Source organism: Pinus tabuliformis, chromosome 9, assembly GCF_031772625.1.
Source record: "Pinus tabuliformis cultivar Carrire ecotype Pingquan chromosome 9, CPIR1, whole genome shotgun sequence".
Taxonomy (NCBI): domain Eukaryota; kingdom Viridiplantae; phylum Streptophyta; class Pinopsida; order Pinales; family Pinaceae; genus Pinus; species Pinus tabuliformis.
In genome coordinates this window covers 1960786057-1960806491 of record NC_142307.1, presented here as the reverse complement: position 1 = coordinate 1960806491, position 20435 = coordinate 1960786057, and the positions used below count along the sequence as shown (strand labels likewise).

Below are 20435 nucleotides of genomic sequence, written 5' to 3'. Positions count from 1 at the left end.
GAAGAGTTTATCCTAAGAGGAAAATGGCCGAAAAAAGTCCCTTGGAATCAGACCCCCAGTTCATGGATAGTTTCATGACCATGAGAGCCATGGTAGAGGAAATGTATAGAGAATTTAAGAAAGGTAGAGATGAAGATTCATCAAACTCCAAACAAGATAAAGTAGCAGAAGAATCTCTCCTCCATGACCATTCTAAAGGCAAAGGGAAAGAAGAAAAGCTTCCCACACCTCCTGATAGCCCTGAAAATAAAAGGAAGACATCTTTGATTAAATTAGATGTTAAATTTGATTTGCCAATATATGATGGATAATTGGATTAGACAGATTGATGTGTATTGCAGGGTGCAAAGCATTGATTCAAAAAATAGTAAGATTCAACTGGCCACCCTACGCCTTGGAGGCACTGCCTTGGTATGGTGGGAAGGCAAGACACAAGCTGACATGAAGAAGCATGGTAAAATTCTTTCTGTCTGGAGTGAATTTGTTTCTGCAATTAAAAAAAAATTCTATCCACTAGCTTATATGCAGCAAGCCATGATGAGTTGGCAAACTCTTCGACAATTGAAAGGGCAAAGTGTACAAAGTTACACCCAAGAATTTAGGAAAAGAGCTTTGATTCTAGGAATTTCTTTAGACTCACCTGAAACTTTGTTAAAGTATATAGGTGGTCTACACAACTATTTAAAGCATACCATTCTCATGTTTAATCCCACTAGCATAGATGAGGTATCTATTCAGGCTACACATCTAGAGGCTAGAGGCAAGAATGTGAACCCAAAAGTTGGGGGATCATCAAAACCCACTGCAAGAAAGAATAAAGAAAAGAGAAAGCAGAAATGGAAAGAGAGGAAGGCAAATGTTGTACAAAAAACCAAACCTTCATGCACTCACTGCAAGAAGGATGGGCATGATGATGAATACCGTTGGATTCTGCATCCAGAGCTGAAACCCAAGAGGTACAATGGCAAAAAGAAGAAGACTGCTACAGCTATTCAAAAAGATTTGGGGTCAGAGTCAAGGGATGAAACAACAATCACAGCCACAGGTATAAAAGGTAAAAATTTTGAAGCATCTATTAGTAATTCTGCACAATCTACTGATAATGAAGAAAATGAGAGGAAAAGGCATGAGCTTTTTCATATTAGAGTTATTTCCAAGCATCAAAAGATTGATACTTTCTTTGATAGTGGCTCACAAGTAAATTTAATTTCTGAAGCAATTGTAAAGAAGTTGGGATTACTAACCACACCTCACAAGAAACCATATCCATTAGGTTGGTTATGTGATAAAACAAAGCTACAAGTGACTAGACAATGTAAACTTAGGTTTTCTTTTGGGTCAGCATTTGTAGATGAGGTTGAGTTAGATATTGTTCCCTTGGACATATGTGGATTTGTTTTAGGAAGTCCTTACTTGTATGATAGAAAAGTTATTTTCTATAGGGCAGAAAACAAGTATCAGCTCGTTAAAGATGAAATTGAATATATTGTAAGATCTCATAAACTCAAGGATAATTATACTCTCATAAACTCAGGGCAGATGAAAAGAATTGTAAATTCATGCAAAAAAAAAATTATTGATGGTTGTAAAGGAAAGAAAACCTGATAAAACCAATGTATTTGAACGCTGTAATGCTAAACAGCAAGCTGATTTAGAAAAAGTTGTTTCAAAATATGATATACTATTTCAAGAACCTAAAGGTCTGCCACCCAAAAGGAAATAGTACATGATATTAATTTGCAACAAGATACTCCATTGCCTATCATCGAAATGTACGGGTTGTCCACTTTAGAAAATGCAGAAATCAAGAAGCAAGTACAAGAGTTGCTCGAGAAAGGGTTCATAAGACCTAGCACGTCACCATGTGGATCTCCAATTGTATTGGTGAGAAAGAAAGATGGCTCATGGAGAATGTGCATTGATTACCGAGCACTGAATAAGATAACGATCAAAAATCGTTATCCCCTTCCTCACATAGATGATCTACTAGATCAGTTGAAAGAAGCTGTTTATTTTTCCAAATTGGACTTGCATAGTGGCTACCATCAGGTTAGAGTTGCAGAGCAAGATGCATGGAAGACTGCTTTCAAAACAAAGAAGGATTGTATTAGTGGTTAGTTATGCCTTTTGGCTTAACTAATTCTCTTGCTACTTTCATGAGAGTAATGAATGATATACTCAGACCTTTTATTGATGATTTTGTCATTGTATATTTAGATGACATTCTTATGTTTAGTAAAACATTGGAAGAACACTTGAAGCATGTAAAGCAGACTCTAGATGTTTTGAAAAGAGAAAATCTTTATGTTAAACTCTCAAAATGTGAATTTGGCAAAACATCTTTGAATTATTTGGGTCATATTGTAGGGGGTGGTGAATTGAAGATAGATCCCTCTAAGGTTGCAGTCATTGTAAACTGGCCTAAACCCAAATCTGTTCTGAAGTTAGAAGCTTCCTAGGAGCAACACAGTATTGGAGAAAGTTTATTTCTAAATTTTCCTTAATTGCAGCTCCCTTACATGCTTTAACAGGATTGAACAAGGCGTTTCAATGGGGAGGAAAATAGCAAAAAGCCTTCGACACCTTAAAAGAAAATATTAGTACAACACCAGTACTAGCATTGCCTGATCTTCAAAGACCATTCGAGATTGAAACCGATGCCAATGACTATGCCATGGGAGCAGTGTTGATGCAGCACGGTAAACCCATATGTTATCATTCTGAGACATTTAATTCTGCAGTAGTTAATTATCCCACATATGATAAGGAATTATATGCATTAGTACAGAGTGTGAAAAAGTGGAAACATTATCTAATGGGCAAAGAGACAGTTATACATACTGATCATCAACCACTTCAATATTTACACTCACAAACTAAGTTGCAGCAATCGAGACACTATAGATGGATGGGTTTTCTACAACAGTTTCATCTTGTCATCAGATATAAAAAGGGCATACACAATAAAGTTGCAGATATGTTGTCCAGACCAATCAGAAATGCATTCACTATACTTAAGCATAATTCAATATTGCATGAAAGCTACATTGAACAGTATGCTCAAAATATAGATTTTAAAGATGTATATGCAACTTTAAGTCACGGCAAACAAGTAGAAGAATTGGATTATCATGTTAAGGACCAACTCTTGTATCATTTTGGAAAGTTATGCATTCCTCAAATTGAAAGAGTAAAGATAATTCGAGAAGCACAGACTTCTCTAATATCAGGTCACTTTGGTGTAAGTAAAACAGTTGCACAATAGCAAATATTTTGTTATTGGCCAAAAATGCATGAAACGGTTTCTAGATATGTAAGAGGGTGTACCATGTGTGTTAAAAGCAAGCCCAGCAATAGAAAACTAGGCTTGTACACTCCACTACCAGTTCCTTCTCATCCTTGGGAAAGTGTTTCCATAGACTTTATTGGGGGATTGCCTAAATCTAGAAAAGGTCATGACTATTTATATGTTATTGTGGATAGGTTCAGCAAAATGTGTATTTTAATACCTTGTAACAAACAGATTACAGCTGAACAAACAGCAAAGTTCTTCTTTCAGCATGTATGTGTTCATTTTGGATTACCCACTTCCATTGTATCAGATCGAGATTCCCGATTTGTTGGGAAATTTTCGTCAAGTCTGTGGGAATTGATGGACACCAGGCTAAAGAAGAGCACAGCCTTTCATCCACAAACAAATGCCCAAACAGAAGTGGTCAACAGGACAGTGATCCAGTTGCTCAGAGGCTATTGCAGCAAGCATCCCAAGCTTTGGGATGAACACCTAGGCTATGTGCAACATGCTTACAACCGAGCTAAACATTCTTCTACACAGAAATCTCTTTTTGAGACCTGTTTTGGTTTCACACCAAGGTCTCCTTTGGATTTTGTCTTTGGTAAAGACATAGTGGTTGAAGGACACAGTGATGTGGACAAGGCAACCAAGTTCATTGAACAAATCTAAGAGATTCACCAGACAGTACAGGAACAGCTGGAAAAGAGCCCAGCCAAGTACAAGGCAAGGCATGATAAGCATCGGATTGAGCATAGTTTCCAAGTTGGTGATCAAGTCTGGCTGTATATCAGCAAAGACAGAATGCAAGGTGAGGGTAAGAAGCTGAAGCCAATACGGTATTGACCCTTCAGGATACTTGAGAAGATTGGTGAGAATGCTTTTCGCCTTGATTTTCCAGCTTACATGCACATCTATTCAGTTGTTAACGTAGATATCTTGAGACTGTTTGAACCTTCATTAATTGAAGATCCCGAAGAGCAGAGCCAATTGCCTTCTATTGATGATCTGTTACCTGAATATCTCAATGAATTGCAGAAAGATACAGTTCTGGACAGGATGGTAAGAACAACACGCAGAGGGGATGTTGAGTACCTCAAGATTGGGCTCAAAGGTTCAAAACCAAGCAGTGCAAGATGAATAGAAATTGGACAAGCGAGGAATTTATACCCTCACTTGATTGATGCTTTAAAAAAAATCAACTTTTGGTGGTCCAAAAGCTTTTTCAATGGGAAGGCCATGATCCGAATTGGATCCTAGAACACTCTCTAAGTTTTCATGAAGTCTTAAAAATCATGCCAAAGTCTCAAAGTCTTATTAAGGTCACGTTTATCAGAGATATTCTCGTGACAATGGCAATTTGTGATCAGTGCAGAGCAATGAGGACCCTCAGTCAAGCACGCAGACCGTTGGCCCATGGTAACGCGTGCTGGTGCAAATTGGCAAAACCAGAGGTTAATTCGAGAAACAGGGGCAGTTTCTAATATGCGACAAGTCACTAATCGCATATGGCAGGGCAAACCCCTCAGAGAAGGAAAAGCCCCGAGCGCCCGAACCCAAAATATTATGAAATGCGGAAGAGTAATTAATTCGGTTCGACGGAGCGGGATTCCACAAAACTAGCAGGATATTGGAAGGGCTCGGGGCTGTAAGCAGTTTCAACCGAGTCCCGCCCCATGCCACACATTGATTGCCACGCGTCTAGCGGAAGAGAGAGAAAACCACTCACATCGGACGGGTAAATGTCATGTTACTTATCCACCTGATATGGACGATGATCGTTGGATCTGGAAGCCCCAAATCGACGACAGAGATGCGATCCGATGGATGACCAGATTCGACGGGGTAAACAGGGAGAGTTATATAAGATTTGAAGTCCGATATGGACGATGCGTTGGCGGAGATTCGTATTTCGCGGGCATTCTTGGAGTTAACGGACAAAACGGTCATTCAAACATTTCCAGTGAACCTGACACACTCATCCGTTACAGAATAGGTGGCCACCTCCCTGTGAGGCGTTATACAGTGATGATTATGCCGAACAGAGGGATTCAGACGGACAGAGGCAGGGAAACCAGAAAGTCGAGAAGCGGAAACAAACAGTCAGGAAGCCAATGGCTTTAAAGCCACGAACTGACAGAGACAAAGCAAGCAAGCAGAAAAGAGAGTTAGTTAGACGCAAAAAGCTAAGAGCAGAAAGAAGGAGCCGAGCTGACCTACAGAAGCAAAGGCAACATCGAGCCAGACAGAGCCAGAGAGAGTCAGAGAGTCTGTGTACTCCAGAGAAGGCTTGAGAGGTTCAAGCGAACTTCTCTGAATATGCCTGTCATGAATGAGTCTCAGATTGGGCTCATACTACTGTGACCAATAAAGGTCAAGTTTCAGTAAGTAGATTCTGTGTACTCCAGAGACTTGGGGGATCCAAGTACAGTCTTGTTGATTCATATCTGTTGTGTGAGACTCAAATCGAGCTCACTGTTGTAAAAACTCTGCTTTTGAAAACATAATAGAGAGGCCACCACTAAAGGATGGACCAGGAAACGTAGCCCAGGAGTATTGGGTGAACTCCTTATTAAACTTGTTGTGTTTACATGTTTGCCTGTTATGTTTTCTCTAACTGCTTCAGTCTCTGTGTATTTTGCAATCTTATCGATCCGTTGCATAAAGTAACATAGGCACATTCATGCACATGAGTCTGTAATACCTTAATCATTTGTCTTAGATCAATTTCAGATCATTCCTCCTGTCTTGCTGGACCTTCGTCTTCCTCCCATCCTGCTAGACTGCTAAATTATGGTATGTTGTATGCTTAGAGCAATTTACTTATCTTTCTTATTATTATCCACAGGTTAGCAATCACATGTACATAAGTAAAGTGCAGATAGAACATTAAACGATCAACAGAAAACAAGCCAAGACAAGAGACAAAAAATGTGGCAGCTAGCCAGGGACAAACCCCAATATGGGGAAATCTTTTGATCAAATCTTCTTTTATCTTCAATAATTCGGCAGAGAACTAATCATCCTATCCACAGGAGAGCGAATCATCCTGTCCCACAAGAGAGCGAATCATCTTGTCCACAGGAGAGCGAATCATCCTGTCCCACAAGAGAGCGAATCATCTTGTCCACAGGAGAGCGAATCATCCTGTCCACAGGAGAGCGAATCATCCTATCCCACAAGAGAGCGAATCATCTTGTCCCACAAGAGAACGAATCATCTTGTCCACAAGAGAGCCAATCATCCTGTCCACAGGAGAGCGAATCATCTTGTCCACAATCGCCATGGACAACACATTATCCAGGTCCACAAGAGAACTAATCATCCTATTCCATAGTCGCCACGGAGAACGAATCATCCTGGCCCACAGGAGAACTAATCATCCTGTTCCATAGTCGCCATGGAGAACGAATCATCCTGGCCCACAGGAGAACTAATCATCTTGTTCCATAGTTGCCACGGGGTGTCAAAGGGGAAGGTTGAACCTTTTATCCTATACAAAGTGTACCAACAAGGGATGATGAGTCACCCTGTGGTCATATGTCGCTTCAAGAAGTACCCTGCGCCCCCCCTGGCGCTCCCAGAGCTCAGTATATCATACTTGACCCTCATCAGAGGGTCTCTGAACAACACCAAGTCGTTCTCAGAAAGTCAGGAATTTGACCTTTCATAGGGGCTTTGTCAGAATGTCGGCGACCTGTTCATCTGTACCGATATGTTGGAGCCTTATAGCTCCCCACTGCACCATATCTCGAATATAGTGGTACTTGATATCGATATGCTTGGAGCGATCATGAAATACGTGATTTTCTGATAAACGGATCCCGCTCTGGTTGTCACATAGAATCACGATGGTATCCAATGTAAATCCAAATAGCTCACTGAAGAGCTTTCGCAACCAGACTGCCTCACAGGAGGCCATGCTAGCAGCAATATACTCTGCCTCGGCGGTGCTCAAAGCCACCGACTTCTACTTCCTACTCATCCAGGATATCGAAGCAGATCCCAAAGAGAAACAGCACCCGAAAGTGCTCTTTCGGTCCACCACACTGCCTGCCCAATCAGCATCAGTATACCCAAGTAGTCTCACATCTCCGGCAGTGTATCTTAACCCATAAGTAATTGTGCCATGAAGATATCTCAACATATTCTTGGCACCAATCCAATGTATGTGGTGAGGTTCAACCATATGTTGACTCAACGTGTTGACTGCAAAGCATATATCTGGACGGGAGTTCACTAAGAACATTAATGCTCCAACGAGTTGACGATACTCGGTGGCATTTCGTAAAAGAGGTCCAGATGCACTATTGCTTAACTTTTTGAAGTCAAGCTCCATCGAGGTAGTTACGGGCTTGCAGTCCACCTGTTGTCGCGCAGATTGACACGACAACGCTCAGACCGGGGGCTGTCACTCTGATCCCCGATCCCTCCGTTTAAGCCTGTCTCCCGCGGCTAAGGGGGGTAGACCCTATGAGATAATGAAGACCAACTGCCAAACAGTTGGTTGGGAGACACGAGACACGATATGATAAGCACTACATGGATTTGATTAATTTAGCAGACCAGTGCCTTGAGAGATTGTCATTAAAACGATTACTTGTTAGATGATATAGAAACGTAAACCATGAACAGCAATCATTTGTCATCAAAGGCATCAGCTAAAACACAATGCTTTAAGAATAACCAAAACGATATCCAGCAACTGAAAGTTTTGTAGAGATAAATGCCTTAAACCACCACGAATCATAAACCATTAACCAGATATCAATTTCGCATCTCGACTTGAAAATTTAGATCTCAGCATGAAAGATATGACAATTCCGGAAAATAACTAGATCTAAAAGATTTCCACAAAATTTTAATATTTATTCAAAATTTTTAAATCTTTTTTCAATTTTTTATTTTTTTTTATTTTTCAATGAAAAGATTTTAAAACCTAAAAATCTAAACTAAAAATTAAAATTTAAAATCTAATTTAAACAAAATCGAAATCTAACCATAAAACATTAAAGTCTAAAACATAAAATAAAATTAATCTAACCAACCCTGACTTCTAAATCAAAAAATAAAAATAAAGTTAAATTCTAACTGAAATCAAACCAAGCCTAAACATAAACGCATTTTTTCTTTTTATTTGATTTTTTATGAATTTATTTGTAATAAAATGAAACTATTCAAACGGAATATATGAAAACCTAAACTAAACTAAAAATAAATTAAAATCTATTTACAATCGCTAACCCATTTATTTTATTTGTATGAATCTACGCTAAGATTGAAAAAAGAACAAAGTAAAACTCATAAAAAAAAAACGATGAGAATCCTAAAGAACGAAACTATACGATAATCATGAAATAAATGATAAATAAATCCAAACGCATGAAAATCGAAAGCTTTGAACGAGTAGTGCAGAGAAAACCTAGCCGTCAACAGAAAAACGCAGGCAAATTTTAACGCTGACAGAAGGAAACAAACGCATTACCACTCATACATTACCTGGCACGCGATATCTCTCAGCAAATTTTCTTAACCACCATACTGTATACGCATAAGATCGAAACTTGGTCGAAAATCCCGATGCTACCGCCTGAGCGTGATTTCTGATAAAAGATTTCGCCTGGCTCGTATTAACTGACTGGAGTACGCAGAATAATTTCGATTTTGGGATCTGATCTTCTCACTGCGACTGTTGGCGGCCAGAAACCTATTTGAAATCGATTTTTTGAATAACTTTCTTTGAATCCCCGTCTGATCCTGTTGGCAGCTTGAATGAGGAACGTAACACCTATCTGATAATACGCAGAAAACAGGCCTTCATCGCAAGAGTAGGGTGACGGATCGATTTGTTTTGCAATCACGTGTAACGATGGGTTCAAAAAAAACTGAGACAAGTCCGCAAGCGTGATGTGCTCGATGCAGTGGGCGAGAAAATTGACGGTGGTCCTGCAATTGCAAATGGGCAAAACCCTATACCTGCAAAAAGGAAACAAAAGCCCAAATAGAAAATCTGTATAAAACAAAAATTTAAAACCCTAATAAAAAAAATTGTGAAAAGCAGAATTTTGAAAACCCTAGATCATAAAAATTTGAAACCCTAAAACAACTGATTAATGTACAGATTTGGCCCCTTAACAGCCAGATTTAGCAATGAGCACAGAAATATTTTAAAGAAACAAAGATTTCAGATTGTCACTAGAACTTCAGAAAATCTCTCATGCAACTTAGAAAAATAAACCGAATGATAAACCCAAGATCAAATCCAACTGGGCTCAGCAAAAAATGCTTGCGAGAGTTGGCTGGTTCAGCCGAGAACTTCCCCGAACGCCCACAAAATTTCTTCAGAAAATGTTTTCTGCACAGCTCAAAACAACCGTCAATAAAGAGGGCAAAAATGCTGCTAGATCTCAAACAGTAATGGAGATACCTGTCATTACTTCAGAAACCCTAACAGCACCCAAACCCTAGCAAGTGAACAAGATACCTGTGCTCACAATACTCTACAAAAAGCTATTATTAACGGCTGAAAATAACATATGCAGAAAATTAAACAATCTCACAGCATTTCAAGAGAGTAACACCAGCAAGATATGGACCCCAAAGTCTTCTTTTATTAACCAGAAACAGATTTACAAGAGAGCTTCTTCAGTATCAGACTCACAGATCCAATGATCTGAAATGACCCCTAGCACCCTATTTAAAGGAAATGATCCAACGGCTAGTTCGAGTGATCCATGTAGAGATGATCTCGACCGTTGATGAGGATCAAGACATCTCTTGATCTCATCCGTCGATTTATTCACTTAAAATATTATTATTTTATTAGTTAGGGTTTTTGCTTTATTTATTTATTTTTTATATTTATTTTTTATTATTTTATTATTTTTATTCATTTTTTAATTTCTTAATTCATTTTAAAATGGATCATCGAACTAAGCCTTCGGAAACATCACCTAGGACCTAGGACTTAGGACTCATGAGGGGATTTAAAACATTTTTCGACCCTCAGGACACATTACATCATGACTTTTACAATTTACATCTTAAGGGAGAAAACCCCTTTAACATAGACCCTCACAAATCACCCAGTTCTGCGACACAACTATAATCTAGCAGATCAACACACTAGGATTCTCCTAAAATTCCAATGACAAAATCCATCCCGGCTTTGGGGTCAGGTTTGAAGGAAAACTCTGCCGATCCATGGATCGGTGAGACGAAAAACCTTCCAGGACGTAGATTACCACTAGAAAGTTAGGTCCACCTAGGCAATTCACATACACGACTCATATCTGCTAAGATTATTTACAATTAATACATGCAGACTGGGTTTACAATTAGATTGATCAACCTACTGATGGCTGCTAGATGGCATGGACACGCTGATCAGGTGCTGCCCCTTTCTTGCAAAGAAAAAGGGGGTGTACTGCATGGGTAGTTGACCGGTAGAGGTCAACAACGCGGATACACAAAGTAACAAGAGTCCACACCAGGGACGATAATGATACACACTTGAACCGAATTCATTAATTTAACATCTGTTACAGAGTCTTGCCCTCTCGGCTCAATTACAGCAATAAATTGACCTCTATCTCAAACCCCCTCTAACACTCAACCTCTCGCTTCTCACTCAAAACCTAATCATCTCAGCTCCCTTAACTTTTCGCTCTTCTCTGGTCTAATATGGCTCCTCTGTTAACTCCTCTGATACTCTGCAATACTCATGGCTTGGCTGGCTTGGCTTTCCTCTGGCTTCTCCTCATGGCTTTGCTCCTTGGTTTCTTGCTCCTATTTCTTCACGGATCTGCTCTGCTTCTCCTTGGCTTCATATCATCATTGAGTATCCTAGAATAATGCCACATTGGCATACTCTAGTTGCTTCATGGATCTGCTCTACTTGGCTTCACATCATTGTTTATTGTCCAGAATATTGCCATATTGACATCAATGACAACCTAGATTAACACCAAGTGACCCTCAAGCCTCCTTTTATACTTTTCTCGTTGACAAATCAACGGTCGATATTAAGTCCCTAATCAACGGCTAAGATTATATCTGGCTTTGTCCATGACTTTTGGACCATTCTAACACAGTTTTATATTAATTCACATTAATATTTTAATTTTCCTGAGTTTAGACTTAGGGACTCCATTAAAAATATTAATTATTTTAATATCTCCCAAACTATTTAGAATCTTCCCAAACCCTTTCTAGGTATTGGATATTTCTTGTGCCTTAGCCTCTCCACCAATTTTCGTGGCTAGAGCACATCCGATGCTACCCCAAATCAACAACATGTGGTGTAAATACAAGACATGTGGGAGTGCAAATGCGACTCCATTGTAACTCCAAATCTAACAAGGCTAAAATATGACTAAAATAAGACTAAAGTGAAATAAAGTACAATTAAAGTGTATAAAATCACATAAGTGACCAAAAAAAAGAGATACAGAGTATGTCATTGCTTCAGTGTGTAACTCCAATGAAGAAAAAGGGGAGTTGAGGATGAGGCTAATGAAGTCAGCATCTCCCAAATCTGATGGCCAATGGCAAGGGAGGCGAGCAAGACAATCTATCCCTATCTAGATCCTCCAAAGTCGTCAGGAAATCCAACTTTATGATCCTAGAGGGAGTAGAAGAGCGAGAGCTACTTCTAACATCCAAGGCCGAAAGGAAAAAGTTGTTGATTATTCTTTGTCACTTGAGTTGTGGCTAGGAGGAAGTCTAGTGGGCGAGAGGTGCCCTGCGCTATCTCTGTCTCAAACAATTCCCTCTAACACTCTAAGTGTAGTTTGACTGAAGCATGGTATTGCATCTACAGGTTGGTCTTAAAGATAATTTCCCGTCTCGTAAAGAGGAAGGTTGTGGTGAACCTCGAGGTCTCACCCTTCTCCCATCTGTTGAATATTGATGTTTTTCCTACCACTTATTGTTTCGATCAAACGAAACAACCTGGAAGTAAGAAGTAATAGTTCTAGAAATCCCAAAGTGAGTCGAGGCGTGCAAGAGTTGATAGAATTCATATATAGTGAGGATCACTCTCTTGTCATTTTTCATCATCACACTTGTAATACAACCTCTTCTTGAGCGCTCGGCTTAGTCTTTTGTAACTCACTGCTTGTGGAGATGTGAAATTTTGGAGCTTTTTGCTCTTTGAGATTGGATTATATCTTAGAGATGTCTTTTTGGGATTGAAAGAAGGTCCTTTCAAGGAAGAATTGAAAGTTTATTGAAGATTTTTCATGGTTTGACATGTAATTGAAATATTTCTAGGGTTTTTCTATGATCCACGTCTAAATGCAAATTATTTGTGGGGAATTTCAATTTATGATTGCACATAGAATGTTTCTTGAAATCCATAGGAAAACTACTAGTGTGCATTTCCTATCTAATTTCTCCCCTCACAAAAAGGATAGTTAGGGTTTATTTAAGTGGAAACAAGAGTTCCCCCCTTCCTCCAAGCATTTGTCCTTTATCACTTGAAATTGCCCTAAAGATTCCATCACCCAAGTAGGATTAGGCGCCCGCAAGCTTTGCATTGATCAAAAACTTTTAAAAACTAAATATTTTCCCTCTTTTCTATTTTCTAAGCCTTTTAAGGCAAGCCGGTAAGGATTTTCCTAGGGTCAAATTGGTCTAGGGCATTAGTGGATGAATGTTTGTGGTGTAAAGACCTAAATTTTATCTTGATAATCCTTTTTAACTCAAAATCAAGACCTTTTACATGGTAAAACTTCCCCTTGGAGGTTGATGTCATCTTAATCCCTAACCCTACCTTAGCTTCAACTCGAGGATTGTCTTGAGGTTTTGCTCCATTATTTTGTTGGTCTTATCTTTAGTAAACCCCTTTTTGACTCATATGTGTCTAGGTACTACTTTGTTGCTACATATCAATAAACCCTAGTTCATGTATGTCCTTACTAGTCTAGGTGCATGATACACTATTCCTTGCGTATGGGATGAATGATATATTGGAACCAAGATGGGAGATGTGGTCGGGAAAATGAAGTCATGTCATGAAAATGAGCAAAAAAGGTCTTATCAAGGTAAGCAATCAGTCAAGTATGACCAGGGTGATTTATCCCTTACTAATGAAGAACTAGGAAGCTTGGCCATAAACAATTATACCTCCACCCACCCACAAAGGAAAGGAGAGTGATAAACAAGAGGGTATATCCTCTCCAGATTGGGAGAATTGTGAAGGTGGAGAAATGATGGGGGAGAAGGGGGGAGAAGGTTAGGGACGACCAAGGAGTGACATTCATGGATGCCAAAGAGAAAGTCAAAGACTGCATTAAACATTTTAAGACAACTGAAATGTAATTATGGTAGTTCTAATAAGAAAAAATGCTAAGCATGGAAAAAGAGGAGGGAAAGAGATTATGTAATTTGAAATTTAAAACCCTTATTGAAATTTTGAGAATTGCTGTTATGAATTGCCTTGATGATGAAAATCTGCAACATGGATTGTAATAGTGGTTACTGAAATCATTTGAACAAACATAATAGGAAGAAAATGATGAAAGATCAATAGCGCTAGATTCATTTTATAAAAAATATCATTAACAGTCACATGCAAGATTCACAAAGAAACATGAGATTATGAAAAGCACTATTTTCACCTCCCAACGTTCATTTGCCAACAACACTAGACAACAAATATTCTTGAAAACACCATACATCAGATATAAGGCAATTGGAAGTTGGAACTCCATTTATCATTGGAAATGTTTACAAAGTCTCAACACTTTCCCATTCAGATCACAACAATGTAGATAATGGACATATCTACATATCTTTCATTTTAAAAACATTTTCTGCCTGATATATAACCATTATGCCAGTAATATATTCACAACATCAAAAGGAATTACAATGAATATAACTAGTTATGCATGAAACTCAATTAAAATGAACAGAGGATTTGAAATAGATTTTATTTTTCTATAATATCAACAGACCTGTATCCCAAATTGCCAATTTCACTCTTTTCCCTTCTACAGTCATTTTCTTCAACCTAAAGTCAACACCTGCATAAATAGTATGAAAATCGATTATGAATTGAACATTCTTAAATGCCTTTAGCATTGGACAAAATCAAAGAGGGAAAAAAAAAATCTTACCATAAGAATGCTTTCACCCAACATCAGAAACATACACAAGTCACAAAACAGTAAGCAATAAGAAATCAAGTTTGTAATAAACATGTTACAGAGAGCAAACCTATGAGACACGAGATGCTTAAAATTTTGAAATCTATATGCATGAAAGGTGCACATTTTGTGGATTCAATCACTAATGTACATAAATCAAAATCATATTTCATATTTACTTCATGTTCGATGGATAAGATGAGATGATTTTATTAATATTCATAAACAACCAAAAAATGTAGGTCAATGAGACTCAGAAGTACGCAAGTAGTGATTAGTAATGAGAATACTGTGAAAAATCCTGAACCTAACACATCAGAAATCCCTACTGCAATTTTTGGTTTACTATCTCCTACTTGTTCTTTACATTAACAAGTTATTTAATTGCATAAGAATCGAAGTAAACACAAAGGCAGCCTTCACAAATATACAGATCATGCAATGAAGTAAATAGAAACAATAACACAAGGGACACCGTTATTTTTGGACAATCATCCCCGAAAAAAGCCAATGCGGGAAAACTGATGCAACAGATATGTGGGTTTTATTATTAAGCAGATTTCATGAATACAACTAGGGTACCAGAAATGGCTCACCCAACAAAGAATGTCCTCGACAGTAGTACCTCTATCTGGAGATAGATATTCTAGCAAATCAGCAACAGGATGATCAACCCCACAGTGACTCTGATTGTTCCTTGTGCTGGACAACGAAAGCTTGTCCAAGCACTGCTTTAGAACTCCGTCACTCTTCAAGAGCTGCGTCACCCTCTCTGCTGATCTGCTCTTAGTCTGCCCCACAAAATCTCCCCAGTGCTACCTCTGAAGCCCAACATCAGCCTCTACGACCCTCTGCACTGCCTGCGTCAGCCTCTACGGCCTCCTGTATCCTCTGCGTCAGCCTCTACGGCCTCCTGTATCCTCTGCGTCAGCCCTTCTAGGGCCTGCACTATCTCTCCTTCACTGCACTGCCTCTCTGCTATGTATTCTTCAGCCTCGAATGAAAATCCCTTGTTGAACTGCCCCTCACTACAACTAATCACTAACTCAATTTCCTCAACAAACCTCGCCCCAAAAAATCGAATTCTTTATCTCTCTTGGTGTGTCTCCAACTAACCCTCAATCCTCCTTTTATACTTTTCTTGTTGACGAATCAACGGCTAAGATTAGAACTGGCTTGATCCTCGTCACTTAGAACTTTCTCACCCATATTCTTATTAATACACATTAATATTTTTATTTTCCTAAGTTTAGACATAGGAACTCGTTAAAAATATTAATTATACTCTTCATCCGAGTGGAATTTCTCCAAACGATTTCTGGGTCTTGAAGATCTCATGTGCCTTAGCCTCTCCACCAAATTTCATGCCTAGAGCACATTCAATGCTACCAAAAATCAACACTCCCTCTTAGCGAGGAATGTGCTCTAGTGCTGATGCTAGGCCTGCTGCCCCACATCCACTACATTGTTGCCCCACATCCACTGCATTGCTGCCCATGACACTGCCACTTCCACTGCTACATATGTAATGCAACTCCCTCTCAACATGCTGCATCATGTTGCCCATAGCACTGCCACTGCTAACTTCTACACTACAACTCAGTTACCGAGAAGTAAGTAACTGACTTCACCCAAACACTGACATCTTAGTCAGTCTGGAAGCCTCGTGATGCTGAAGCTACCTCTGTTACCACTGCAATGCTACAACCACTTTTGTGCCTCTTGCACTGCTGCAACCTCCACTGCGCTGATACAGACTTCTGCACTCAAGCACTGCCTTGTCGCTCCATCATGCCTTGCTCCACCCGACACCTGTCATCATGTTAGTGTCATTAAGGGCTCCCGTAGCCGTATGTGATCCAAGATTTTGGGCACCTCAAGGATCTTGTCCCCTTTCTGTAGTCCTCTCGACTACAGCTCAATGTCTCCCCACCTCTTCTCTAAAGGTGCGTGACCACTCATGGCACAATCGTCATCAATCTCGACATCCTTCTCCGCCTTTGCTGGAGCAGCCTGAGTCGAAAGCTTCTCCCTTGCCTTTCTTCCTAGGGCACTGAGAGGCATAATATCCCAACTCCCCACAGTTGAAGGAGTTGACCTTGGAGATATCTTTCTTCTTCCTCTTCTGAACCCCCTACTGTCCCACAGATGCTAGAGTTGCATCCTCCTCCCCCTCTTTCTTGATTCGAAGTCCCTTACCGCTACTCCCCACCTTGGTCAATCTCCTGAGCTCTTCCTGTCAAAGAGTTGCCCACATCTCCTCCCAACTAGGGAGATTCGCTTTGCCGAAAATGCTTTGGACAAACGTCTCCCAGTCCTCGGATGTAATATTCCTAATTAACTATGACTAATTGGAATATTCGATTTTGTTCGATTTTTGCCTTCTATAGTTATTTGTAAATAAAAAGTGAGGAAGGGGGAACATAACTCACTTTAGAATAAAAAGTCACTTCCTAGGTAGCACAACATTGTGACTTAAGGGGGAACCAAGGGGGCCAAAGGGGGACGCAGAAATGGGGCCCACGCAGACACATGGAGGGACTATGCAGGAGGGAAGGAACACATGGCAAGAAGGGGATCACGCAGGAGAAAGTGAGCCTAGGGATTGTGAGAGGCAGAGGCTATAAAATAGAGAGGAACCCCCTCATTTGGGATCATTCTGGTTATGAGCATTTGTGATAGTCATTTCGACTTAGAGCACGCTGGCTGTTTAGCTAGTCTGCAGCACTGTTTAGTGCATTGAGTGTCTCCGTTCGGAGATCTCACCCTTAGCCCCGGGGACTTCGAGTGCCTGCTCGGGCAAGGTATTTCCATTGGCATTCCAGCAGTATTTTCATCAGCATTTCACCAGCAGTTTCATCAGCGCCTTTGAGGAACTGTGCAGAACCCCAAGGGGGTGATTTTCAGGGGTTGGCCATTTCAGAAAAGCTTTCTGGGTTTTTCTGGGTTTCTTGAGTAGAGTCCGATTCCAGAGTTTCAGTCTTTTCTGAGGGGAGCAGCCCCAAATCCTCATTCGATTTCCAGCATCACGACAGTTTTCCAGCAGCTGGGACGCAGATCAGTGTGAGTCCATTCTAGGTAAGCTTTCTGGGTTTTTCTAGGTTTCTTGAGTAGAGCCCAAATCCAGAGTTTCAGCTTTTTCCGAGGAGGGGAGCAGCGCCAAATCATCATTTGTTTTCTAGCAGTAGCAACATTCACGCAGAGAGGCCATTCTTGTCATTCTGAGAGTACTTCTTCACTTGCCTTGTGCAAGTCGAGGTGCCATCTGTCTAATCACCTCTTATACTCATTTATTGCTCAGTATAATAAAATGGCTTAGCATTCCTCGCTGCATTTCTTGTGTATCTGCTTATATTTCCGGTTTACATTATTATATGTTGTTCCACTGTTATTTTATCACTTCTGGGTTATTATATCATTTGCACATATTTGGTTGGAGTTTTTGTTGGGGTTTGAGGAATATTTCGGGTTAGGGATATTACTTCGGAGACTGCATTCAGAGCAGTCCTGACGATGAACTCTGAATCCGGGGGTCGGGTATAGACCCCACAAAAGTAAGTTGGTCGTGAATTCCTTGCAACCTAAGAAGGAACGAATCTGTCTCCTCTCCTTTCTACATCTGATATGACCTTAGTTGATTCTCTAATAACATCTTCCACTAGACAGAAGAGCCCTGGTATAAAGTGGTCAGCGTTTGCCACATCTCCCTTATTGTCTTCTTCTCAGCAATATGTGGTATGACATGATCCTTAACCCCGTCTAAAATCTTGCATTTTGCCTTCGCCTCAGCCTCCTCATACTTCTCATTTGCATTAGTGTCAACTGGGACATCCACTGTTTTCAAGGCATAGTCCTTGATATGTTTATCTAGGATTGTTAGGATCTTGGCCTTCCAGATGACAAAATTGGAATCCCCATCCAATCTGTCCTGATCCCTCAAATTGTTCACTGCCATCTCTACTCCTCTTCTCTAGACTCCCTCTGAGTCCTGATTTCCCTCTCGGAAATCCTCCGGCCAACTGTCAAATCACTCCTCTGTTGAAATTGCTAAGTATTACCCGTTAGAAATTTTATTTGTATTCTCTGGTTTATTTCTTCTACTTGTTGATTACAAACAAGTTATTTAATCATATAAATATCGAAATAAACACAATACAGTCTCAACTATCTACAGATCAACAGCTGAAAGAAATAGCAAACACACAAGTGACGTCGTTATTTTTGGACAACTCATCCCCGAAAAAACCCAACTTGGGAAAACCAGTGCAACAATTCTGAGGGTTATTTTATTATGCAGTCTTTCTGAGTACAACTAGGTGCCAAACTGGCTCACCCGACAAAGAAAATAATCCGACAGTAATACCTCTCTATTTGGAAGAAGATATTCGGAAAGTCTGCCCCACGAAACCCTCTCCAACACACTCTGAAGCTCAGCGTCAGCCCACCTGGCCTCAGCGTCATCCCAAAACCCCCTGCATCAGCCCTATGAGGCACTGTGCAACCTCTACAGCCCTCTGCGTCACTCCTGCAGCCTCTGTGTGGATGACGCATGCCCTTCCAGCCTCTGCACAGTCTCTTCTGCCTCTGTGTGGCTCCCTCTGGCTCAGCGTCTGCCTCTCTCTACTTCTGTGTTGGTCTCTTGGCACTATCTCTACCTCTCTGCCTCGTACTCACTACCCCTCGCTACAACTGGTCACTGATTCGATTTCACTTAGCAAACCCCACTCTAGAAAATCAAATGACTAATCACTCTAGTGTGTTCTCCAACTGACCCTCAAACCTCCTCTTATACTTTTCCTATTGGTCCTTCAACGAACGAGATTACAACTCTAATCAACAACTAAGATTAGATTTGGCTTGATCCATGTCCTTTAGAACCTTCTAACCCAGTTTTATATTAATACCCATTAATATTTTATTTTTCCTAAGTTTAGACTTAGGAACTCCATCAAAAATATTAATTATTTTAATATCTCCTTAACCGAGTAGAATCTGCCCAAACCATTTTTGGGTCTTGGAGATCTCATGTTCTTTAGCCTCTCCACCAATTTTCATGGCTAGAGCACATCCGATGCTACCCCAAATCAACATCCTCTCCAATCCTCCTTTGTAGCTGCAACTGGATCTAGATTTCTTAGCTAGAAATCTGTCGAGGTAGTGCTTCCCTCTACCTTGGTTCAGTCTCCTTAGACATTGTTCTGCACTCACAGAAACAGTGTCCCACCAGCTCCTCGAATTGAAATTTGCTCAGCTCCCTTAGCCCCGACAACTAAAGAATCTGAGCCCTTCTGGCTCTGCGCAATCACAGTGAGAGCTCCTCCTGGCCACTACGTCAATCCTTCCTGCCTCAGAAAAATTATTTGGCACTGCGTAAGTCTGATTTGCCTCCCTCTGCCTTTGAGTTGGCCTAGACAGCTAATGAAGCTACTGTGTGGGCTCCTCCTAGCTACTGCGTCACCTTCACCTAGCTCAGAGTGATGACGCAGGCACTGCGTGAGCCTCTGCGTCACCTTCTCTGCACTACGTCACTCATCCTTCTGCGTCTCTAGCTCTTGGACAACACTATCACTTGGGACTGCTGCTTTTCTACTGCAAATTCTTCGGATTTCTTGGCTGGTGTCTTCAGTCGCCTATGATCTGCAATCGCTCTGATACCACGTGAAAATTCCTGAACCTAACACATTAGAAACCACTATGTAATTTCTGGTTTACTATCTCCTACTTGTTCTTTACATTAACAAGTTGTTTAATTGCATAAACATCGAAGTAAACACAAATACAGCCTTCACAGATATACAGATCATGCACTAAAGTAAACAGAAACAATAACACAAGGGGCACCATTATTTTTGGACAATCGTCCTCGGAAAAACACAATGCGGGAAAACCAATGCAGCGAATATGAGGGTTTTATTATGAAGCAGATTTCGTGAATACAACTAGGGTGCCAGAAATGGCTCACCCAACAAAGAATGTCCTCGGCAATAGTA

At 40.3% G+C, this 20435-nt stretch overlaps 1 protein-coding gene across 5 annotated transcripts in view; it reads right to left on the bottom strand.

Moving 5' to 3' along the window:
• LOC149156835 (ras-related protein RABC1-like) overlaps nt 1–20435 on the bottom strand; it is a 385206-nt gene that overhangs the window by 233413 nt on the left and 131358 nt on the right. For all 5 annotated transcript variants that reach the window (XM_089445298.1, XM_089445296.1, XM_089445297.1 and 2 more), the window contains exon 3: nt 14254–14322. In XM_089445298.1, the coding sequence (XP_089301424.1) occupies nt 14254–14322 (69 nt within the window). The remainder of the gene's footprint in view (nt 1–14253; nt 14323–20435) is intronic.